At 35.1% G+C, this 26557-nt stretch overlaps 1 protein-coding gene across 1 annotated transcript; it reads left to right on the top strand.

Moving 5' to 3' along the window:
• The first annotated feature begins 1881 nt into the window (after nt 1-1881).
• On the top strand, nt 1882-26232 carry LOC103277213 (zinc finger FYVE domain-containing protein 16). The gene is made up of 14 exons (XM_021707331.1): nt 1882-2107; nt 3736-3878; nt 7241-7362; nt 8638-8760; nt 9478-9633; nt 10178-10402; nt 11791-11873; nt 12643-12747; nt 13470-13617; nt 15860-15940; nt 21879-22041; nt 22833-22938; nt 24098-24265; nt 26074-26232. The coding sequence occupies exons 1-14, from the start codon at nt 2006-2008 to the stop codon at nt 26230-26232; spliced, it is 1884 nt and encodes a 627-aa protein (XP_021563006.1). The 5' UTR covers nt 1882-2005.
• Nucleotides 26233-26557: the final 325 nt, after the last annotated feature.

Below are 26557 nucleotides of genomic sequence, written 5' to 3' on the forward strand. Positions count from 1 at the left end.
CTTATGCTGTTTCAGTAGCCTAGAAGATGACGGCTGGTGCTGTTAGCCAAGGCAATCTGCTAGAATTCAGAAATTTTAGAACAAGCTTCCATGTAATTCTCTCCCCACATAAAATAAAACAGCCATGAAGATTAAAAAAGTTAAGTTGACAGTCAGATTTTTGGGTGAGCATTCAGACATTTTGACTATAAGGGTCCAGGAGGGTAGAAGATATGGTGATTAGAGTCAGTAGGATATTAAGAAGAAGCTTTAATTTTTCAAAGAGTTTAGTTATCTGTTTTAATTTATTCTGTTTTGGTATATTATAGCATATAATTTCATTTATGGTGCTATTTATCTTTATATACCACAAGAAAGCATGAATAAAAGTTATTTTAACATCAACTTTAGGGTTAGAAATGATGGAAGTGATCTTTTAAAATAATGATATCAAATAAGAGGAGAAAAAAGGTTCAAGGGTTGTAAGACACATTCTGTGAAGGACTGGAAGAAAAAGATAGTTTGAATAGAGATTGTGGATAATGAGAAGGTTGTGCTGAGATGAAAGGAGTTTCAAGTAAGCACTCATGAGAATGCCAGTAGGTAGATTTGGGGTAAAGTGAAAATTACTTTGAAACCCAGAGTAAGATATTTGGGTTTCACTTGGTTTGTGGAAGCCATTTTATAAGATTGCCATCATTCAGTGGCACTTAAGGAAGATTATTTTAGGAGTGGCAATATTTATAGCAAATCAATTTGGAGAAATGCTAAAGGGACAGCTACCAGTATTTTTCCTTGTTTTTGGATGAAAAATCACTCAGCAATACTCAGGCACTATTCTTCGTTCTGAAGCTAAAGCTGAGAACAAAATAGATGCCCTATTTTTGTGGAGTTTATGAATATAGCTAGAGATGGATAATGAGCAAGGAGAATATCAGATGGTGATAATAGTCTAAATAAAAATTAAAAAATATAGGATAGATAGATAGTAACAGATTAGCAGCAAGAAATAGTATTTTCTTTTTTTCTTTTTTCTTTTTTAGTCTGGAGTGCAGTGGTACCATCATAGCTCCCCACAGCCTCAACTTCCGGGTCTCATGTGATCTTCCTGCTACAGGCGTGTACCACCACATCCAGCTAATTTTTAATTTTTTTTTTATTTTTTGTAGAGACGAGATCTCACTATGTTGCCCGGGCAGGGTTGAACTCCTGGGCTTAAGCATTCCTCCCTTCTCGCAAAGTGCTGGGATTAAGTGTGAGCCACTGCTACCTGCCAAGAGGTAGTATTTTTTTTGTAAGGGGGTCAGAGTAAGACTTTATGATAATATGACATATGAGCAGAGACTTGAAGGAAATGAGAAAGCTGTGTGAGTACCTATGAGGAGACCATTGTAGGCCAAGACCCTAAGCTAGCAGAGCATTTACTTAATTTGTTGAAGTATGCCTGGGTGGCTGTTTCATAGTGAGCAAGTGGGATTGTAGTGAGAGATGAGGTCAAACAGGTAACTGGGAAATTGGAGAGATAGTGATGCAGATTATGTAGGGTCTTGTGAGCCGTTGTAACAGCTTAAATTTTCACTTTAGTTACAAAACCTTTAAAAGATTTTAAACAGGAATGATGAGATACAATTTAAGTCTAAAAGAATCTCTCTGAACTATGCTGAAAACAGTCTGTAGGGGCACAAGGGGAAGGACAGATAGTCAAATAAGGATTATTTTCTGTAGTAGATATCAAACATAGACCAAATATAGCACTGAGTAACTCATTTGTTGCTTATTGAAATGGAGAATACCAACTGAAGTAAGGAACCTGTGCTAGCTACTTAGTATCTTTGCCAAGTGACCACCTTTTTTCTTGATTAGCCATTGCTTTCTTTCTCCTTACACTTGAAAAATAGACTGTTGTCATTTACTTTGAAGTTCAGAAACATCTGAGATTTTAATACTATTATTTTCCCCTTTGTAGCTCAGGCATTTGAAAGGATGATGAGTCCAACTGGTTCTAACCTTAGATCTAATCATTCTGATGAATGTGCCACTGTCCAGCCTCCTCAGGATGCTCAAACACCCAATATATCTTCACCAACAACTTTGCCAATTTCAGCACTTAAACAACCAAGTGCTGAAGGTAAGTAGAAGAAAATGCTGTGTCTTGGACTAAAGGTAAATTATTGAAATGGAAATTGGTTAGCATTGTCAGCATCTAGTCAGGGAAGACAAACCAGACTGATATCAGGAGGGATGTAATACAGGGACTTGGTCACATATGTATGTTGGAAGACTGGAAGAGTAAAAATGGCACGCTCAAGCGCCTCATAGATTAGCAACTGTAGAAAGCAACCACCACAGCTGGATTTGGGGGAATGAAAGGGAAGAGTTCAGCGCAGGGGCACCAGGAGGTGCTTAGTTCTCACACTTGGGAGTCAGAGGTTGGAGCACCACATGGCTGGTGCTGTGCTGGGGAAACACAAAGTGGTAAATTCTGGAACTATCAAGGGGCCTCAAAGGGCTGGTGCTCAGGTGACTGAAGGAGAGCTCCAGGTTTGATGTTAGAATTACTGAAAATCATGCAACAAACAGCATGATGGTGATGCTGCTGCAAGAATCCTGGCAGAATTCCTTCTCTCCCCACTTTCTGGTCTCTCATCATTGTCTACCATTGAAAGAAATTGACCAAAGTCAGCTAGCTAGGGAGTCTGGGAATTGCACTTTCCAGACTTCCAGCCTGACATTAAAAAGCACAATGTAAAGAGTGGGCTTGGGTTTGAGAGATGATAAGTAAAACACTGACCTGTTTTCTTTACCTTAAAAATCCATTTTTAGGCCAGGCACCGTAGCTCATGCTTATAATCCCAGCACTTTGGGAGGTCGAGGCTAGAGGATCATTTGAACTCACGAGTTTGAGACCAGTCTAGGCAATATAGCAAGACCTCGTCTCCACAAAAAATCAAAGAGTTAACCAGCTGTGGTAGTGTGCATCTATAGTCCCAACTACTTGGAGGCTAAGGCAGAAGGATCGCCTGAGCCCAGGAGGTTGAGACTGCAGTGAGCCATTATCATGCCACTACATCGTGCCACTGCACTCCAGCCTGGATGACAGAGTAAGACCCTGACTCAAAAAAAATCTGTTTTTAATTGCATATTTTACCAGAAAGATAAAATATTTTTTAAATTTTTGTGTTATTTGTTCTTTTTTATAACCTGTCATCATTTAGGATCTTGAGTAAAGCCCATGTACATTTAAAATCATATACAATTAGTCTGTAATGTGCTAGAAAATAACTGTAAATGTCAGTTAAAGGCATTCTTCTGACAATTATTTTGGACTTCAGATTATCACTCAGTAGCTATTTTCTATTTATTATGATGAAAATAAGGAAATTCAGCATATATGGTTGTATATTATAGATCTAAAGTAGTCCCTAAATTTTATTCAGTCTCCACTCCACACTCACAGCCTCAATAATATAGGCATTGACTCTTCTTCCAGTGTCTTTAAGGTATAATCTCTCCTGTCCACTCCTTTTCAGACTATGTGATTTCCACCCCTTGTCTATTATACTTCCTTTGTATGAACTATATTGAAACAGACTCCACTTAGAGTAGATGAATCATAAGAAGCCATTTCTTTAGGCTTTGCATCCAGAGCTTGCCAATTGGTAGCAAAAAGCTTTTGAAAACATTTTCTGACCTATTTGATACTAAATCTTGACAGTATTGCCAAATTAAAATCTATACTGTTTCACCTGATTCTAGGACTATGCTCTAAAGAACAGAAGAGAGTATGGTTTGCAGATGGTATATTGCCCAATGGTGAAGTTGCAGATACAACAAAATTTTCATCTGGAAGTAAAAGATGTTCTGAAGATTTTAGTCCTCTCTCACCTGATACACCTATGGTAAGGAATCTAAAGAATAATTTACTAATTAAATAAAATTATATATTGTAGATAATTTGCTTATTAGAATATTTACCTTTTTTAATGCTTTGAGCTTCCTAAAATAAGAAATATATTGATATAATGAATATATTTTAGATTTTGCCCTTTATTTGTTTAGAACCAGAGTCTTACTCTGTTGCCCAGGCTGGAGTGCAGTAGCACAAACATTCCCTGCAGCTTTGACCTTCTGGACTCAGTGATCCTTCCACCCAAGGTGCTGGGACGACAGGTGTGTGCCACCACACCTGGCTAATTTATTTTTTATTTTTTGTAGAGATGAGGTCTCTCTGTTGCCCAGTCTGGTCTCAAACTTCTGGGCTCAAGCGATCCCCTCAGCTTGGCCTCCCAAAGTACTAGGATTTCAGCTGGAGCCACTGTACCTGCAGATTTTACCCTTTCGAATGTCAGTGTAAGGGAATGGCTCTCACACTTTTGGTTTCAGGACCCCTTTAAACTCTTAAAGGCAGACCTCTTACAGTCTGTGGCTCATGCCTATAATCCCAGCACTTTGGGAGGCTGAGGCGAAAGGATTGCCTGAGTCCAGGGGTTTGAGACCAGCCTGGGCAACTTGGCAAGACCTCGTCTCTACAATAAATAAAAAAATTAGTCAGGCGTAGTGGCACATGCCTGTTGGTTCCAGCTCCTTGGAAGGCCAAGGTGGTAGGATCACCTGAGCCCAGTAGTTCGAGGCTGCAGTGGCTGTGAGCGTGCCACTGCACTCCAACCTGGGCAACAGAGTGAGACTCCAATTAAAAAAAAAGCAAAACAAAACTCTTAAGTTATTTAGAACCCTGAAGAATTATGGCTTATGTGGGTTATACCTAATGAAGAAGAATTCCTTCTCTCTTCCTATTTTCGGGTCTCCCATCATTGTCTACCATTGGAAGAAACTGACCAAAGTCAGCTAGCTAGGAAGTCTAGGAATTGCACTTTCCAGACTTCCAGCCTGACATCAAAGAGCACAATGTAGAGGGTGGGCTTGGGTTTGAGTGATGATAGGTAAAACACTGACCTTTTCCTTAAAAAATCTATTTTTAGGCTAGGCACAGTAGCTCATACATGTAATCCCAGCACTTTGGGAGGCCGAGGCAGGAGGATCGCTTGAACTCACGAGTTTGAGACCAGTCTAGGCTGTATTAAAATTAAAATGGAATAAACTTAAAAATATTTAATGATTAAATACAAAATAATAAATCCCTTACTATTATAAAATAATATTTTTTACCAAAACAAAAGGAGTTTAGAGAGAATAGTGGCATTGTTTTACATTTTGCAAATTTCTTTAATGTCTGACTTAATAGAAGACAGACATCTGCTTCTACATTCAGTGTGTTGTGAGATGTTATTTTTGCTAAATAATATAAAAAAGATCCTAGGAATTCACTGACACCCTGAAAGAATCTTGGGAACTCCAGGTATCTCTGGATCACATTTTGAGAACCACTGATAACAGGGAAATGTAACTGAGATTTAGTAGTCCAATTTATACTGATATTTAGTTGATTTTCAGATATTCAGGGAAGTATCTGATGGTGATATTTATGTTTGTATTTATACAAATGTGCTAGGTGTTAAATAGAAGATACATAATATAGAATCCCAGATCACTATAAACTGTCATTGTAAAGTATCAAAATACTCATAGAAGCAAGTATTAATGTATGAATTAGGAACGTTTTAGTCATTAAACAAATAATTATTGAGCATCTAGTCTATACCATTCACCTGGTTGACTCTGAGTACATACTTTAGACATGGTAGATATCTACCTGTTCTGTTGGAGTTCACATACTGTATAAACGTATGCCATATGTCAGTAAGAGTGTTTGAGCTAGATTTCACAAATAGACTTAATTACCAAAGTTATGTTTCTTAGCACCTACCGTCAATCAATATTTTAACGAAATGTAAGTTCTAAACAGGTTAGTAAGTATTACTTGAGTTCATAATAGTTCTCATTTAACATTGATTTTGGTCAGTATAAAAAGAAAGGGGATTTATTGATGAGTAGTTTATTCCAGGTAGTTACTATTATGGAATATATCTAACACTGCTTCCTAACCACTCCTCTTTTCTTTCCCCCTTTTCCCTCCTCTCTCTCTATGTAAGGCATTTTTGGCTATCACAAGGGGAGAGCTGTGGATTGAACCATGCTTTCTCACTATGTAGTTTAGCACAGGATCCTAAATTCTTACCTCGTTTTTCCAGTTTGTATTATTATTTTTTATTTTTATTTTTTTGAGTTGGAGTCTCACTCGGTCGCCCAGACTGGAGTGCAGTGGCTGCTCCCAGCCACCGCAGCCTCACCTGCTGGGCTTCGGCGATCCTTCCGCCTCAGCCTTCCGAGTAGCCGGAATTACAGGCATGCGCTACCATGCCCGGCTGATTTTTTGATTTTTTTGTAGAGATGAGGTCTCGCTGCCCAGGTGGGTCTCGAACCCATGGGTTCAGGCAATCCACTCACCTCAGCATCCCAAAGGCGCAGGATTACAGGCTGAGCCACTGAGCCCAGCTAGTTTGTATTATTAAAGTCATGAATACATACCTGAGCATACAGTAAAGCTAAAATCTTATGTTCCTTACTACCTTATGCTCCTGAATTTAAAGAAACAAAATGGTACTGTTTCTTGGGAATTTTTTTTTTTTTTTTAAATTGTGGTCTCACTCTGTCGCCCAGTCTGGAGTGCAGTGGCATGCTCCTGGCCACCGTAGCTTCGACCTGCTGGGCTCAGGGGGTCCTTCTGCCTCAGCCTTCCAAGTAGCCAGAACTATGGGTGCATGATACCATGCCCAGCTAATTTTTTGATTTATTGTAGAGACGTGGTCTCACCATGTTGCCCAGACTGGTCTCAAACCCACGGGCTAAAACAATCCTCTCGCCTCTGCCTCCCAAAGTGCTGGGATTATAGCTTTGGGAAATTTAATTTAAGAAGAATTTCTGAATCCACTTTCGTTTTTATTTATTCTTATTAAAAAATATGTTTGGCTATAATGATTAGCATTTCACAGTTGAACAGAGAATATGAACTGATGTATATATATTTTTTATTCTGTATTTTACAGGCAGTAAACACAGTGGATCATTCCCATTCTACTACAGTGGAAAAACCAAACAATGAGATAGGAGATATTACAAGAAGTGAGATAATTTGGAGTCCTATTTCTCAGGTTCCATCAGTGGAAAAACTGCCTGTAAACACAGAAAATGAGGGATTACCTACTTCTGGTTCTCTTACACTAGATGATGATGTTTTTGCAGAAATTGGAGAATCATCTAGTTCTACTAATGTCTTGGTTAACAACCATTTATCTATTGTTAGTATTTCAGATTATAGGTTATTGTGTGGTATTGACAAATATGTTTGCAGTAAAATTAGTCTTCTACCTAATGACGAAGACAGTTTGCCCCCACTTCTGATTGCACCTGGAGAAAAGGCATCAGGTAGGATAGCAGTTATTTAAATTTAAAGAGGATTTTTTAAAAGAATGTACTGATGAATTTTGTCTGTGATATGTATGAAATGCATTTTCTTAACTTAGACAAATTGGTTGTAATATGTACCAGGGCTGATAACTTTAGTTTACAAAAAGTCTTACATAAAAACAAATTCTAAAAAGATCTGAACTTTTTTTTTTAAGTGAGAAAGCAGGATTTATTGAGAGGACAGAAAAGCTCCCACAGTGGGAGGGGATCCCAGCAGGTTGCCCAAGATCTGAACTTTTATAATCCCTTTATCACATCTGGGTTTCTATTTATAGTGAGGCAAAGTTCAGTACAATAGGGAAATCCTGAGAAAAGTTTTCATTGTATTAGAGTTTTGACACGATGTCTTTTTTTTTTTCCTTCTTCAAGGAACATGATACCTAAAGAAAAGAGAATTAGATTAATGGCAAAGCTAGAAATTTTAGTTCTCTTTATCTACTACATATTACATATATGACTTGCAGTATATGTTATTTAATCTCCTTGGACCTCAGTTTCCTTTGTAAAAGAACAGAACCTAAATGATCTCTGAGGTCCTTTTTAAGCTGGAGAGTCTATGACTAGCTCCCACCTATCCTAGTAGTTCCCTAGGATGAATACTTTTCACCCAGGCATGATGTTGCATCCTGCAACGTGATATGGTGGTTCTCTGCTTGATAATGTAAGTGAATGAAGCTTAGGATCTCTGTTTTGTCAGTAGAAGCTATTTCATGAATCTAGCTGTAGTGGCAAAAATATATTAAGTTCTATTCTTTGCATACATGCATATTTTTCTATTGTCAATATCTTTTTTTCTGGGCTGCCTGTCACTGATCTAAGCATATGGTAAAAACATGTTTAATGGGTCTAAACTACTTTCACAGTCTTGTAAATTTCAGAAATTATAATTGGAGTGCCTGGAAAACTGTAATCTACTTTATAAAACCATTTGTCTTAAAACTTTAAAAGTGCTAAAAGTGTGTAAATATGCTGTTTAATCAACATATTGTATATGTACTATATATAATGTTATGTGCTGGAATTTATACACATTACAGTATTAATATACTTGCCTGGATAGTAAAGTAAAAATGAGCATATAACAGTTGTTCAGGGTATTGATTGATTTTATGAAATATATTTGCTCTTAAATTTGATCAGGCCATTGGTAGATTTATGTATTTTTTTTCACTGTAAGTATATTTAATGGGCTAAATATCCTGATTAATATATTATTTTACTTACATCATTTAGTTCCTATAGTAGAAGAACACCCGTCTCATGAGCAGATCACTTTGCTTCTTGAAGGTGAAGGATTACATACTGTTACCTTTGTCCTAAATGCTAATCTTCTCGTGAATGTCAAATTAGTACATTGTAAGTATTGATTCATCTTTTTTTGTTTAATTGGTAAACAGGATTTCTGGAATAATTACATCTTCAGGTTAGATTTTGACTGGCAGTGGTGAAAAATAAACGGCATTGGATATTGATTTTTTTCAGTCAGATATGACTATAAATAAACTGTAAACTTAGATTCAGTGACTTGATACAAGTTTACTGATTTTTACTAATATCCTTCAGTCAATCTTTGTTTAAGGTCGTAGCTGAGCTGTATTTTGATGCTCATGATACAGTTAAATATATCTTCTATAACTTTCAGATAAATTGAAATTTGGTAATTAAGGTAAGCAGGAATCCTCATTTAGTAGCAATAAAGGCAGTTTTAAGATAAGTGATATGTGGCCTAGTTAAGATTAAGGAAGTAAATAATCCTTAATAATTAATAATCCTAATTAACTCAGTAATGCATCTATCAGCTTTTCATTCTTTTTGAAACTAACCTAATTCTTACCCACTACATTTCAGCATTTAGTAGATCTTTTATTTTAGTGTTATTTGTTAATTAATTTCATAAGATAATCTTTCTGTATTGTTTTATATGAATCTTATACAATCTAACTTAAAGTTTTTATGACGAGAGCTGTGGGAAAATATGGAATTTGAAGAGTTGTGCTTCATGCAAAAACAATTATTTTTAGATTTTGGTTAACAGAAGTTGACATTTGAAGCTGTATGCTTTTATCATTTAAGATTCCTCGGACAAATATTGGTACTTCTCAACCAATGGATTGCATGGCTTGGGACAGGCAGAAATTATTATTTTGTTGTTGTGTTTGCCAAATGAAGATAATATTCCTAAGGACATCTTCAGACTATTTATCACCATATATAAGGATGCTATAAAAGGTGTAGTATTTTATTTTGAACTGTTGAAACTGAGAGATGGATAAATTAGTTTAAAGTGCTTATGCTTTTGGTTATGTGAACTGTATTAAAGATTTATTTTGTGAAGAGATTATTTCCTAAAATATCTTAATTATAATTTTCACTCCTTAAATCTAACATTTTATGTGATTAGTGCCTATACACAGATTTTTTTAAATTATAAAAATGGAAATATGTTTGCCTTATTTGTTTTTTAATATGTCTATATAATTTTCTTACTGTCTGTACAAGACTAGGGACGTGATAATTTTTTACTTGACCATGCAGTATGGAGAAAACGTTAAAGGCGTTTATGATTGGAAACATTTTCAAATTTTTGTTCATATTCCCTAGACTCCAGGAGTAACTGAGCTTTGTGCATAGAGGGCTTATTAAAGAGTAGAAATCAGAAAAAAAAATTCGACATTGTTTTTACTTAAGAAAGTTTATATTGTATTCAAATGCAAAACATTTCTTTACAAAAAATAACAACTTAAAATATTTCTCTTAATGATTATATTTTTAGGAAAATATTTAGAAAACTTGGACAATATTACCTTTACTGAGAGCTTTCTCAATAGCAAGGATCATGGAGGATTCCTGTTTATTACACCTACTTTTCAGAAACTTGATGATCTCCCATTACCAAGTAATCCTTTTCTTTGTGGCGTTCTTATCCAGAAGCTGGAGATTCCCTGGGTAAAGGTTTTTCCTATGCGTTTAATGTTGAGATTGGGTGCAGAATATAAAGGTAAGTTTTAGAATAATAAATTAAATTACATATTTTTCAGTATATTGAATGTAAAATAAGAATTTTGCGGAAACTTAAAATCAGTTTTTTTGTGTGTGCTTTTTACAGTCTAGACCCTCTGTCTCCCAAATAACGTAGTTTCCCTTTTTAGAGAATTAAAAAATATGTTTGTACTAGCAAGAATGTGATTACTTTGACTTAAGTCTTTAAAATAGATAATTTTGAGTGTGTGGTATTTTCTTAGAATTTTAAGGAAATATATTTGTGTAATAGATATTAGAGAAATTAGTTTGCTTATGACCTAAGCTGAGAACTGAAGGTTAAAAATGTGTCTGCTTTGTATCAGTGTAGAAATAGTCTTGCCTTTCTTTTTTTTAATCTTCCTTTTCTTTCAGAGTTCCTGCTGTATTGCCAGCAAGATATCTTTTCCTTTTTGGCATCCAGTATTTATAGTGCTCTAAAGAAAGAAAAGTAGTTAGGTGACAGACCCCATGTCCTTTCCTTTTTTTTTTTTGCATTGTTTCTCTGACTATATATGCTTCTTTTATCATGCTGAACCAAGAAGTATAAAAGTTTACTACCACTCATAAATTAACACAGTCGAATATTAATTACAAATGCCTTAAAAGTCTTTCTTTGTATTTCTCCTTCAATTTTCAGAAAGTTATGGGGGCCTAACTAATTGTAATTTTTCACCCCCCATAATTTTGTAGAAACAGCATGTATAATGAAAAGATTAAATGCTTTGGAATCAGGCAAACCTAGTTTCAAATATGTTTCACCGGTTATTAACTTAGTCACTATGAGTAAGTTTATTAATTTCTGTGTCTCAGCTTACTCATTTATGAAATAGGTATAGACACATTTTCTCATTACATTGTTTTGGATTTAAATAAGATACGTAAAGTTCCTAGTTCAATGTATCATCTAGTAGATAACAGTAAGAATTAATGGCATTTCTCACTTTTTTTTTTTTGAGTCAGAGTCTCACTCCATCACCCAGGCTGGAGTGCAGGGGCACGCTCACAGCTACCCCAGCATCAACCCACTGGGCTCAGGTGATCCTTCCGCCTCAACCTTCCAAGTAGTTGGAACTACAGGCACTACCATGCCCGGCTAATTTTTTGATTTATTGTAGAGATGAGGACTCACCAAGTTGCCCAGGCTGTTCTCGAACCCGTGGGCTCAGGCAATCCTCTCACCTTGGCCTCCCAAAGTGCTGGGATTACAGGCTTGAGCCACCACGCCCGACCTCATTTCTCACTTTTAACTAACAATTAATTGAGTGATATTTGTACATAATGTTTGTTTAAAAAATGAGAATTAATGGTAATGAATTTAAGATTTTTTTTTTTTTATGGTAACCAGTTTTCCTTTCTTATGTATAGCATATCCTGCTCCTCTAACAAGTATCAGATACCGGAAACCTCTTTTTGGAGAAATAGGACACACTATTATGAACTTACTTGTTGTAAGTAATTGAACTATTTTATTTATACTGTTACTTTAAAATTGTACTTAGCAAATTTTATACATTTATATTTTCCTGTTTTATTTTGGGATGTTTGCTATAAAGAAAGTTCATTACAATAAATCTTAATTCATTTAACATACGTGGGCTCTGTTTTTGAAGAACAGATTTTTTAGGACATTCTTATATTTGTGTATCTGATTTTAATTGCCTTTTGATTCATTCTGCTGCGGTTCTTACATATTTAGGTAATGTGAGATCTCTACACAAACTTCTAAGATTGTTGAAGCGTTAGTAGAAGTGTTAGTAAAGTCAGTCAATGTTGTGATTTTTGAGCAAATAATGGCCTTAGTTTCCTCATCTATGATAGGAAGGACTGGATTAGATGATATCTGAGGTTCCTTTCCACCTCTAATTTTTTTAGTTTTGTGTTTATCAGTTCCCACAGAAAGATATTTCAGTGAACTTACTTTTATTTTTCTGTGTCTGGTTTGAAGACCTTTTCTAATTTGGAAGATCTGTAACTAGGAAAAGGAGCTACCCCTAAATACTACAAAATTCTTTCTGAGAATGATATTCTTTATTACTGTTGTGGAGTAGCTGGAATGATTCTTTTTTTTTAAGTTGATACTAGCTTTCTTGGTGGCATTTTATAGTTATGTATCAGAAACCTTAAAGTGACAAATACTCTTATACAAAGATATAATAGATGGATAAATGCTCTTAAATAGTAGTTTAAGGTTTATGAAAATATGATTATTTTATGTAGGACCTTCGAAATTACCAGTATACCTTGCATAATATAGATCAGCTATTGATCCATATGGAAATGGGAAAAAGCTGCATAAAAATACCACGGAAAAAATACAGTGATGTAAGTATAATTGTTTTATTCAAATTTTAGTGACAGTTGTTGAACATTAGAATTCCTTAGAGTCATATCAAATTAAATTTTTGTTTTGGCTGGGCATGGTGGCTCAAGCCTGTAATCCCAGCACTTTGGGAGGTCAAGGTGAGAGGATTGCCTGAGCCCATAGGTTCGACACCAGCCTGGGCAACTTCATGAAACCTCATCTCTACAATAAATACAAAAAAAATTAGCTGGGCATGGTAGTGCATGCCTGTAGTTCCAGCTACTTGGAAGACTGAGGCGGAAGGATTGCCTGAGCTCAGCAGGTCAAGGCTGTGGTGGCTGTGAGCATGCCACTGCACTCCAACCTGGGTGACAGAGTGAGACTCCAATTCAAAATAAAATAATTAATTAATTTTTGTTTTGAATTAGACTGTCTAATGTATTATGACAACAAATATTGTTTTTGAAATTGCAGAATTTATTTACTTATAAGTAAACAAATTTACTTATAAGTAAACTTATAAGTAGTTTATTTCATCTCATTTTTTCATCGTTTTTCTTTACTGGTTTAACTATCTATTAATTGAGGTAATTTTATTTTGAGACATTTGCTTCTATCACATTCCTAAGGCGTTGTCCAGATCAAACCTTATGATCTTATAATTATGAGCTGGCTAGGAATGTGGCTCAGAATAGGCATTAAATGTTAAAAGTGTTTCTAAACAAGTATTGTTGTTTTCCAGGTAATGAAAGTAATAAATTCTTCTAATGAGCATGTTATCAGCATTGGAGCTAGTTTTAGTACAGAAGCAGATTCTCATCTCGTCTGTGTACAGAATGATGGAGTTTATCAAACCCAGGCCAACAGTGTCACTGGCCAACCAAGAAAAGGTGATCACCGTGGTTACTAGTGCTGATTTATACAACAACCTCCATTAACACAATTCCTTTCAAAGAGAAAAAACATAAATGATAAAATAGTATGCTTTAAAATTTCAGTTGCACAATCGACAGATTAAAAATTTGCTTCTAATTTGTGTTTTTTCCTCTGGCTACATTAGGCTTTAAGATTTAGAAGACTGTATTCCTTTTGGTATCTTCAGGTTTAGTGTATTCCATGGTTGGGGGGGTAGTCTTTCTTTGTATAACTTCTTTGCAATGAGGTTTTTTTTCACATTTGTTCACTGTGCTCCCACTTCTCTTAGTTGAGGGAGCACAGGGCGGGTAAGGATGAAGAAAGATTTATAAACCGTAAGTGACTGGGGATATAGAAATGATAAAGATGGTGGCGTGAGCAGCATCTATGAGCAACATTGCTCTCAGCTCTGGCTGAAGGGCCTCAATAACTGCTGTGATTATCAAACCTCTGCAGTTAGAGGGCCTAACAAATTGAAAGTCAAATGGAAGTATGTATTCCATTTAATTACTACATCATTGTAGAATAATATATTTAATATAGTCTGATATCCTGGCTACTAATACAATTTTTTTTTTACTATGTAAGTAATATATACTCATTTGTAGTAAACTTGGAAAATATATGTTAAAAAGTAGTGAAAGTAAAAAAGAGCCATGATATGACCTCTATTGACATTTTACTGTATTTTCTTCTTATATTTATATATTTGTCAAATGATTTTATACTGAATATTTGCACTATTTATTGTGCTTTTTTACTTGCCATGTTACTAGCTTTTTTGTCATTAAAATTTAACAGTTTTTTAGTATTTGTTGAATAGGTATACAAGGTGGGGTACACAAAAAAGCCTGGAATTAGTTTTTGGAGGGTGGGCCCCTTGTAGTACAGGCTTCCTTCACTAGGTAAGTATTCTAGGAACCTATCGGCATCATTGTACAAGCTAGCTTGTGAGAGGCTGCATTCAGCTTCAGTGAATTTTTTTTGGAGATTCTTTTAACATACTTGCCCATTTCATGAGGGGTTATTTACGAGTGTACCTGCTCACACCACACTGAGTGTTCAGCAATTTTTGACCAAGAAGGGCATGACCCCTGTCCCCCACCCTCCCTGTTCAACCTATCTTGCCCCGAGTGATTCTCTTTTGTTTCCCCGGATGAAAAAGTCCTGAAAGGGAAACGTTTTGCTGATGTGGAAGAGGTGAAACAAAAAATGGCCAAAGCATTAAAAGGCATCAAAATTGACGAGTTCAAAAACTTTTTTGAGCAGTGGAAAAAGCATCTTGATAGGTGTATTGCATCAAATGAAGGGTACTTTACAGGTGACTGAAGTTTAAACATATAAGAAATACACAATTTTTATAATAAATTCTGGAGTTTTGGGGTCCCCCTCATGTATTTATGTGGTAAAATTCAAAAGGTACAAATATTTATAGTGAAAAACCTCCTGTCTTCCCTTAACCACCCAGCCATCCTCTTACTCTCCCCACAGGCAACTAAACCAGTGTAATCAGGTCTCTTATATTATTTTGGAGTCATTTCTGCTTTAATATATTATTCAAGCAAATACTCACACATACACACTCATATCATCTCTTTCTTCCTTTTCTTTTTTTTGGATTAGTTATAGCATTTGTTCCATTCCATACCTTGCTTTGTTGTTGTTATTAACACACCTTGGAGATTAGTCTATGTTAGTATATAAAGAGCTTTTTCATTCCATGTAACTTTTCATTTTACATCGTTTAATTGTCTTTTATTGATGGACATAAGTTGTTACCAATCCTTGGCTATTTATAAAAATGCTGTTGTGAATAACTTTGTATGCATGCCATTTTGTATACATTTGAACCTATCTATAGGATAAATTCCTGGAAATGGAGTTGGTATGTCAATGGATGCATTTATTTATAATTTTAGTAAATAATTGTCAAATTAGGGCTCCAGAGACTTTTTATGACTTCAAAGTAGTGAATGTTTGATTTTCTCACTAACATAGGGACATTTTAAATAGTGCAATAGTCCATCAATTATTAGAAACATTTTTATGTAATATTCCGTCTTTCTTTTGTTTTTTATTACCTTTCTAATATAAGTTGTGTGAGAATAAAATTTATTGAGTACTTAGTATGTGCATTTTCCACAGTAGCATTTAAAAATATCATATAATATAAAAATGAGCAGGTTAAAACAAATAATTGTTGTATATCTTAATCAGTGACAGGTGCAAGTTTTGTGGTGTTCAATGGCGCTCTAAAAACATCTTCAGGATTTCTTGCTAAGTCCAGCATAGTTGAAGGTGAGTTTCATTTATAAGACTGTTTTGTTTTTGTTTTTGTTTTTGTTTTTGAGTTGGAGTCTCACTCTGGCGCCCAGGCTGGAGTGCAGTGGCTGCTCCCGGCCACCGCAGCCTCGACCTGCTGGGCTCCGGCGATCCTTCTGCCTCAGCCTTCCAAGTAGCTGGAACTACAGGTGTATGCTACCATGCCCAGCTAATTTTTTTGATTTATTGTAGAGATGAGATCTTACCAAGTTGCCCAGACGGGTCCCGAACCCGCGAGCTCAGCCAGTCCACTCACCTCAACCTCCCAAAGCGCAGGATTACAGGCTGAGCCACTGAGCCCGGCTGTTTTAATGTAGTTTTTTCCATTACCTTTTAAAAATGTACTTACAAATATATATATGTATACACACACACACACACACACACACACACGTTATAAAGCACAGTACTACAAACTTATATATAACATATATATATGTTATAAAGCACAGTACTACAAACTTATGCGAAATCGTCACCCAGCTCAAGAACTAAAACATGACCAGTATTTCAGTCTACTTACCCCTTCTTCCTCCTCTCTCCAAGAATTAGCTATAAGACTTAGTACTGTGCTTATCACATTCTTGCTTAATTATTTTTTTACCTGAAATAGACATATGCCCAAATAACATTGTTTATGCTTATTGAGGAGATATATAAGAGGGACCTTCTTTATATAGCCATATGGAACTTTCTATTTTCAAACAACATTATAAAATGTATGCATGTTATTGCCTACAACTATAGCTTATTCATTTTCAGTGCTTTTAAATATTTTGTGAATGTTTGACAATATATTCACTTCCTGATCATGAACTTCTGAGTTGTATGAAAGTATAAAAGTCCTAAAATATCAAAATACAAGTATACAACACTAATTATAGCAAATGAATGACCAACTTGCAATTTTTATTTTTAAAAATTTGCACATGAATCAATAACTGCAGTCGGTATCAGATAATTATCTCAATTAACTTTCCCTCTCCTTGCCTTACTATTCATTTTCTTTTTTTAGAAAAACATTTTTTATTTTAAAATTGTGGAGTACAGTTAAGGGTTAGTATGCGAATATGCATCGTTCAGGCACCCTTGTTGATAAGGGGTGTCTCCCCGTCCCCAGACAGATATTGACTACCGTTAATCCCACCTCCTTTCCCCTCCCTACCCTCCCCATAGTTTCCTGCCACTGTCAATCCTTTTCTTATAGTATTATAATAGATGTTCAAGGTCCACTATATGAGTGAGAACATGTGATACTCAGATCTTTGTTTCTGTGAGAGATCACTCAGTATTATAGACTCTAGTTCTATCCAGGATCCTGTGAAATTCATGATTTTGTTCTTTTTTATGGCTGCGTAGTATTCCATCATGTATATGTATCACATTTTTTTAATCCAGTCCTTTTTTGATGGACAGCATGGTTGCTTCCAGGTTCTTGCTATTGTGAACAATGCTGCGATAAACATACGTGTGCAGGTATCTTTTTTATAGAGTGATTTGAGTTCTTCAGGGTATATTCCCAGTAGGGGGATTGCGGGGTCATATGGGAGGTCGATACTTAGAGCTTTTAGGAATCGCCACACTGCTTTCCACAGAGGTTGCACTAGTTTACACTCCCCCCAACAGTGTAGCAGTGTTCCTTTTTCACCACATCCTCTCCCGCATCTGTTATTTTTTGAGTTGATAATTGCCATTCTGACTGGAGTTAGGTGGTATCTCAGTGTAGTTTTAATTTGCATCTCCTTGATGATTAATGAGGTTGAACATTTCTTCATGTGTCTGTTGGCCACTTGGATGTCTTCCTTTGAGAAGTGTCTGTTCATATCTTTTGCCCACAGACTGAGAAAAAGTATTTGCCAACTCCATGTCTGACAAAGGCCTAACATCTTGGATCTACAAGGAACTCAAACGTCCTGAAAAGAAAAAAACCAAACAACCCCATTACTTTTCATTTTCAAGCAAAATATAATAACACATACATATGACAGCATTTCATCATTCAGAAACAGTTTGCAAAGACATAAATTCACATCCGTGATCACGATGAGACGTGGTTTTTTTAGTTATTTAGTAGTTAGTGGTTAGATGGGCATTACAATTAATATCTAAAACTTAACAATATAATATAGATGAATACCAACTTAATTTCCATAGTATATGAAAACTGTCAGCTGTTAATTTTGTTTGAGATCCTTTGTGATGAGTTGCTTTGTTACTGCTTTCATGATTTTCTTTTTGTCTTTCACAGTTTGTGTATCTAGAGTTGGATCTCTTTCAGTTTACACTATACTTAGAATTTTGTTTCTTAGATGTGCAGGTGAATGTTTTTTTATTATGCATATGTTAGTGGTCTTGAGGATATTTCCACAGGTCTCTGAGGGTCTGTTCATTTTTCTTTCTGTTCATCAGACTGGATAATCTTAGTTGATCTGTTTTCAAATTCACTGTTTTTTCTTCTACTTACTCAAATCTGTGTTTGAGCTTTACAATTGAATTTTTCATTTTAGTGGATGTACTTTTAAGCTCCAGAATTTATATTTGATTTTTAAAAATAATTTTATAATTTCTGTAATTTCATTGACATTCTGTATTTGATTAAGACATCATTCTTATATTTTTCTTTGATTCTTTAGACATGGTTCCCTTTAGTTCTTTGAACATATTATAAATAATCATTTTATACTCTTTGTCTAGCAAATACAATATCTTGGTTTTCTTAGGGACAGTTTCTGTTACCTGTTGCTATTTATTGTTTGATTAGTGGCTTTTCTGAACTAATTCTGTAAAATCTGCATTCTGTGTCAGACATAATCACTATATTCTCTGCTCATTTAGTTTATTGGTAATCTAATGCTTGAACTGAGATTTTCGTAAATACCTGGAACCGATAAGTCTTTGCTGGAATGTGTATATGCTTTTAGGGCATGCCTTCAACACCTAAGTCAGGCACTTGAGAACTGTACCTTAGCCTTCACTTCTTGTGCAGAGACTCAAGACAAATCTGAGATAGAGCTGATGGCCTTCCCAGGGCCCTGCAATTTGCACATGGTCTTCTATATTCCAGGCTGTATTACAGTATGATCGTTGCTCACTTAACCTCAAATACCTGGGCTCAGTATGATCGTTGCTCACTTAACCTCAAATACCTGGGCTCAAGCTTTCCTGCTGCCTCAGCCTCTCAAGTAGCTAGGACTGCAGGCGTATACTACCATGCTTGGTGGGGTTTTTTGTGTTGTTTTTTTTTTTTAGTCAAGATGGAATCTTGCTATGTTGCCCAGGCTGGTCCCAAACTCATTAAAGTTAATAGTAGACTGAAGATGGCAAAATAAAGAATTCTCAGTTTTAAAGAATTTTTGCTTGTTATGGAATTCTGCTTTGAAAGTTTTTATTTCCTGTTAGTAATTTAAAGGTGCCATTTTATTATCTTCTGGCATCCATTGTTTAACATGAAATATAACCTGTTAACAAATTTTTAAGAGTATAATACATTATTGTTGACTACGGGTATAGTGTTGAACAGTGGATCTCTAGAGCTTGTCCATCTTGCTTTACTAAAATTTTATCTGTAAATTAGTAACTATCCATTTTTGTCTCACTCCAACCCATAATAACTACCCATTTGCTCTTTGATTTTATGAATTTGACTATTTTAGATAGTTCATAAGTGGAATCACGCATTATTTATCTTTTTGTGAGGCTTATTTCACTTAGCATAATGTCCTCAAGGTTCATCCATGTTTTCATATATGGCAGAGTGTCCTTTTTTTTTTATTTTTAAGCTGAATAATATTCCATTTGTATATACCACATTTTCTTCATCTGTTCCTCTGCTGATGGACATCTACATTGTTTTCACGTCTTGGCTATTGTGAACAGTGCTGTAGTGAATATGGGAATGACAATATCTCTCTGAGATCTTGATATCAATTGTTTGGATAAATACCCAGAAGTAGGATTGTTGGATCATATGACAGTTATATTTTTAGTTTTTTGAGGAACTTCTAAATTATAGCTAATGAAAAATCTGTAATAATTTTATATTTGTTTCCCTACATTTAATGTAACCATTTCTTATGTGTTTTTGAGATATCCTCTTTATCTTCAGTTTTTATCAACTTAACTGTGATGCGTGTAGATGTGGTTTTCTTTTGATTTATCCTGCATGGCATTTGTTGAGCTTCTTGGATATGTGTGTCAATACTTTTCATTAAATTTTGGGAATTTCTTACCAATACTTTTTTTTTTTTTTTTTGGTACCAATCTCTTCTCCTTCTGGGCTCTGTATATGTATGTGTGTTAGATGGTTTTATATCATCCCACAGGTCCTAGACACTCTGCTCACTTTTTCTTTAATCTTTTTTGTGTTTTTTGGATTGGATACTTTTTATTGATCTTTCTTTATGTTCGCTGATTCTTTCTTTTGCCATCTTCTGTCTACTATTAAGCCTTTCTATTGAGGTTTCAATTTCAATTAGATTGTACTTTTCAGTTCTTAGAATTTCTTTTTCTGTGTTGCTGTTTACCTGTTAAGATTTATTTTATGTTGATTTATGTAGCCCATATTTGCTTTTCATTCTTTGACTCTCTTTCCTTTAGGTCTTTTAATATATTTGTAATAGCTATTTTAAAATGTTTGTGTACTTAATTGGCCAACTTGAGCTTGATTTCAGTTGCATAGAGGGTCACATTTTCTTGTTTCTTTTTTTGAGTTGGAGTCTCACTCTGTCGCCCAGGCTGGAGCGCTCACATTCAGGCCACTGCAGCCGCAACACGCTGGGCTCAGGTGATCCTTCTACCTCAGCCTTCCAATAAGTTGAAACCACAGGTGCGAGCCACCATGCCTGGCTAATTTTTTGATTGATTGTAGAGATGAGGTCTCACCAAGTTGCCCAGGCTGATCTCGAAAACCTGGTCTCAGGCAATCCTCTCACCTCCCCCTCCCAGTGCTGGGATTACTTCTTGTTTCTTTTAGTAATTTTTGATTTGTGTATTAGTTAATATGCTTTAGAAGCTTTATGATTCAGTTAGCCATTGCTGATGCTTTATATTTTAGCAGGCAATTTCATGGCTGACCATCTTGAGCTTGTGTAGACTTGCTTTTCACTATGTCAGGATGGATCTGTGGAAATCCTAAGGTGTTTATTAGCAGTTCCCTGTAACTTGGCAGTACTCAATTCTAATTCTGTTTTACCTGCAGACTTTGTCAGGGTTTTGTTTTGACTCTGCTACAGAGTTTGTTAATGAGGTTTGAATAATGTCTTTCCACTTTGGTTGGTCCAGACCACCAATATTCCCCAACATAGTTTGACTTCTATTATCTCTGTTCTCTTCTCAATGCTATAACAGCTATTTTGTGTTAAGCTTTATCTAATTTCACCCTGTTAATGTGACCCAGTTCTAGTCCAAGGACTCAAAGTCTTATAGTCTTCTGGGGTCCCCTTCTTCAGTATCTTGACCTGATCCCAGACTTCACCAAACTATTCTCACCTAAATTGAGCCATTGTTGGTTTAGTGAGTAGACATAAGGAAATTGTCCCCAGGCAGAAAGTCTGGACAGTTGTGGGCTTACTTCTTGAGATTCCCTCTAGGGATCTCAGTATTGACTACCTATAGTCCAGTATCTAGAACAGCCATTTCATATATTTTTCTAGTCTTATGGTTGGTTGTCACAAAAGGATTAGTTTGGTACTAGTTATTTCATCATAACCAGAAGCGGAATTATCATCTTTATTTAAAAAAAAAAAAAGAATCCTTTGTGAAATACTTTTCTTATTTTCTACTGGAAAACAACCAATTAAATTATTAACAAATTACTGAAAAACTACTTTCAGAACATTTTTTGATAACAAATTCTATTACTTAAACATACAAATTGACATATGGCTAAATAAATGTGAAACACTCTCATTTCTAGATGGCTTAATGGTACAAATAACTCCAGAGACCATGGATGGCTTACGGCTAGCTCTTCGAGAGCAAAAAGACTTTAAAATTACATGTGGGAAAGTTGATGCAGTAGACCTGAGAGAATATGTGGATATCTGCTGGGTAGATACTGAAGAAAAAGGAAACAAAGGGTAGGAATTTATTATTACTAAAAAAATAAAAATTTTTACTATTACACGTATGCACCACCACACCACACGCGGCTAATTTTTCTTTTTGTAGAGACAAGGTTTCACTATGCTACCTAGGCTGGTCTTGAACTCCTATGCTCAAGTGATTCTCTTGCCTCAGCTTCCCAAAGTGCTAGGATTTCAGGTATGAGCCACCACGCCTGGGTGAATACTGTAAATTATTAAAGGGTGGTACATTTGAGGAGGGAGCCAATAATGAAATATCTATTGTATAGTAGTGTGGGCTCAATGCTAGGGTTGAGAAAAGCAAGACACTTTTTCTTTTATGTGGTACTTATTTTTGTCAAGTAAGTAAAAGATTCCCCTTGGGTGATATATTTTATTATTTTGATCCACTATAAATATGAACATTTAATAATATGCACATTGAGGCCTTACAGATCATTACTACCACTTCTTCCTCTATTCAGTTACCCATTTTCTTTCTTTTTTGGAGATTGGCTAAGAGGTCTGGAACAAAGAAGAAGAGGGTTAACCCTGAAGGATTGAAAAATAGGATTTATGAATTCATGAGACAGCTTTTCTGTTAGGAGACTACCTAAGGTATTTTAAACCTCAGGTCTCAATTGGGCATATGAAAAAGATATAATTTATTGATGAAAAACAACAACAAAAGATTACTACAGAATCATGGCAAATGAACTAGAGAGTTATTTTGTTTATAATTGAGATACCTTGTTGCTGCTTCAAAGCTCTAACTTTCATAATTTTTCTCTCCATTTTTTTGGTAGTGTTACCAGTTCAGTAGATGGAATATCATTACAAGGATATCCAAGTGAAAAAATAAAACTAGAAGCAGATTTTGAAACTGATGAGAAGATTGTAAAGTGTACTGAGGTAACTGAGAAAGGTCTCTTCCCTTTACCTGCTGTGTTTGGATATGGTGTTTGCTTTTTTAACTTAGAGATTATGCATGCTCAATCTCTGAGTATTTAAGCATACCTTATTACACTGTTTACATCACAACTCAGACACATGTTTCCACCAGACATTATACACCAGATTTGGATTTCCGTAAGGTTAGTTCAGGCGGTCATATGGTAGTACTTCCTGCCAGCTAACAATTAAGTTTTGGCAGCATTGCCCTCTTTATTTGTGCTGTAATATGTTATTTGGTGATATTATTTTCATGTTCCTCTTATTTTACAAAAATAATTTTTTTTTGAGTCGGAGTCTCACTCTGTCGCCCAGGCTTGAGGGCTGTGACACACTCATAGCCTACTGCAGCCTCTACCTGCTGGGCTCAGGCGATCCTTCTACCTTAGCCTTCCAAGTAGCTGGAACTACAGGCATGTACCACCATGCCCAGCTAATTTTTCTTGATTTATTGTAGAGATGAGGTCTCACCAAGTTGCCCAGGCTGGTCTCAAACCCGAGGGATTGGGCAATCCTCTCATCTCGGCCTTTCAAAGTGCTGCGACTATAGGTGTGAGCCACCACGCCCAGCCAAATAAAATATTTTATTGTCATTAATTTATAATCAGCATTCACTTATAAAGTTATTTTTACTTTCATTTTTTTTAAATAAGAGGATATTAAACTATAGGCTCCCATACCCTTAGTTTACCTCCTTATTCCCCCTCAGATTCATTTCTTAAGTATTCTTTGTGATTTTATGCAGATACAAGATAGATAGAAACTAAACGGAATATAGAAACTATAAACATTTATTAGTTTTATCTTAATTTCATATAGCTGTCCTTATAGAATGAACTCATTTAGTGCCCATCTCTAAACTGAATTAACAAGGCTTTCATTGCTACAAATAAATTTTAGGCAAAAATAGCTGAGTCATTCCCATATTCTATAATCTTTGGTTTTAAGTTTTTATTTATGGTATACATCAAACTATAGCTATAATTCTCTTACACAGTGATTTTCATGGTACCTTACATTGAAATTTTATTAAAGTTGAATTGAAACCAGCAACTGTTGCATTTTTAAAGTTACTTTTCAATCTTAATCATGACTTGTTTCCTAATTAAATATATTTCAGGTGTTCTACTTTCTAAAGGACAAGGATTTATCTATTTTATCAACTTGTTATCAGTTTGCAAAAGAAATAGCTATGGCTTGTAGTGCTGCACTGTGCCCTCATCTGACAACTCTAAAGAGTAATGGGATGAATAAAATTGGACTCAGAGTTTCCATTGACACTGATATGGTGAGGCATGTTTTTGTGATTTTTTTTGAAACGAATGCATCACATATTAAAATAAGTTTTTCCTCTGACTTTTTATTTTGGGATAAAAGAAGGATCTAAAAACTGTTGGGCATCAAATGTGTGCTACACACTTCACATATATTATCTGTTAATCTCCACAATAGGACTCAGTCAACAAACTTTTTTGTTAAAGGACAGACAGTAAGTACTTTAGATATTGTAGGTGGTATGGTTTCTTTTACAACTATGCGACTCTGCAGTTGTAGTGGGAAAAGAGCTATTGACAGTATGATAACAAATGAGTATGGCTATGTTCCTGTGAGACTTTCAAGATTTAATTGGTGTATATAGAACAGTACCACCTCACTGAACAACCCCGGAGAGCAGCACTCACACTGTATTTTGTGTAATTGGATGACACTGGAGATACTAACTCCTGACTACAATGTAAATGGTTCCCAGTAGAGTTGTGTAAGGCAACAACTCTGAAAATATCTTTCCTACCCTTGACCCTTCAGTTCACCTCCATATTTTTCCTCATTTTTCCTCCCTAGCCAAGCAATCAGTGTTACTCATTTCTTATGTATTCTTTGTGATTTTATGCATGTACAAGCAAATAAGTATATGTGTCCTTTTTGTCTTCTTTTACACTTTATTTTCTTACCATGCTTCTTTAACTTAATATATCTTAGAGATGTTATATATTAGTTTATATTCTTTTTATAGTTGCATGGTAGTTGATAAAAATGTACCATAATTTAACTAGTTCTTCATGCATATTTGGTATATGTTGATTGACATTGAGATTGCCCGTGATATTTTACTTTTGTATAAGTGTGAGTATATCTATAAGAAAAATTCCTGGAAGTAAAATTGTCAGTTCTGAGTGTGTACTCAATAGATACTACCATTATTACCCCAGACTGAGGTTAGGCCAGTTTATATTTCTTCCAGCAATTTGTAGAGAGCTCTTCCCCCCCCCTACATCCTTACCAAAGAATTATGTAATCAAACTTTTGACTCTGATGATTTGATTGGCAAAAAAATAATAGTCCAAAATTATTTTAATGCTCCTTTCTCTTAACAAGGAGTAATGATCATCTTACACACAAGAGCCATTTGCTTTTCTTTGAACTTTCAGTTCATATCTGTTAAGAACATTTGCTTTGTAACTGTTTCCAACATCCAATATAGTAGATTTTCAAAGCAGATTCTTCATTAGGATGGTTAATCTAAACGTGGATGAGTTCATATGTTGAAGGTTGGCTTCCAGCCAGGCTATGTTATATTCATAGTTATTACTGGATAGAGTAATTTGTGCTTTCATCTCACTGTTAAAAGCCACATTTTCAAGGAAGCGTCAAGTATTATTTGAGTAAGCACTGTTAATGTTTTCTTTTTTAGTCAAATGTACCAACATGTAATTTTAAACACTAACAGTAAATTCTAAATTAGACACCATTGCAATAACAAATTTGAAATATTTTGAAGTATATATATTTAATACCATGAAGTTTTAAATTTAAGTAATAATGGCGATTATTCAAAGCCTTATTCCTTGAGTTTATGTGTTCATTGAGAGAAAACCTAAAGTATGACATGGCAATTTTATCTGTGAAAAGGACAATTATAATTTATGTAGTAAACAGATAAAAGAAATATAGAAGAATACAGAAATATACCAAATATTTTATTAACGTGCTTAAACCAATATTTTAAGTAATTTAAATTATTTTATATTTATATTCTGAGCTAAACAAAATGGCTCCTTTTCTTGGTTGTCTTACCATGACTTTTTTTTTTTCCAGGTTGAATTTCAGGCAGGATCTGAAGGCCAGCTTCTGCCACAGCATTATCTAAATGATCTTGATAGTGCTCTGATACCTGTAATCCATGGTGGAACCTCCAATTCCAGTTTACCAATAGAAATAGAATTAGTATTTTTCATTATAGAAAATCTTTTTTAGTGAAAGAACATGGCACATTATATATTGCAAACTGATTTGTTAAAACTAATTCCAGCACTAAAGTGAAAATGCCCCAAACACTAAAAGTAGATGTTTGAAACACATAAGCTTTGCTTTTTAGGCAGAAGTGATCTTTTCAAATCATTAGCACACTATTTAAATATATAAAAATTGAAGACATCCATAGTTTTTGAAGCTTTACAATAAGTACTAAAAAGACAAGGATTTCTTCTGTCTTTAATAAATTTGTAGCATTTACTGTGTTATTTAAATGCTAAGCCAAAGTATCTGCACTTAGGTATACCTCTTTATTCCATGAATGATT

Source organism: Carlito syrichta, unplaced genomic scaffold, assembly GCF_000164805.1.
Source record: "Carlito syrichta isolate Samal-C Ts95f unplaced genomic scaffold, Tarsius_syrichta-2.0.1 Scaffold316511, whole genome shotgun sequence".
Lineage (NCBI taxonomy): Eukaryota > Metazoa > Chordata > Mammalia > Primates > Tarsiidae > Carlito > Carlito syrichta.

Bases quoted from the DNA above. Each gene is read 5' to 3' on its own strand.
- LOC103277213 (XM_021707331.1), top strand. From the start codon at position 2,006: ATGAATGTGCCACTGTCCAGCCTCCTCAGGATGCTCAAACACCCAATA. The intron at 13,618-15,859 runs GTGATCACCGTG...TATCTTAATCAG, and splicing joins CACTGGCCAACCAAGAAAAG to TGACAGGTGCAAGTTTTGTG. The intron at 24,266-26,073 runs GTGAGGCATGTT...TTTTTTTTCCAG, and splicing joins TTTCCATTGACACTGATATG to GTTGAATTTCAGGCAGGATC.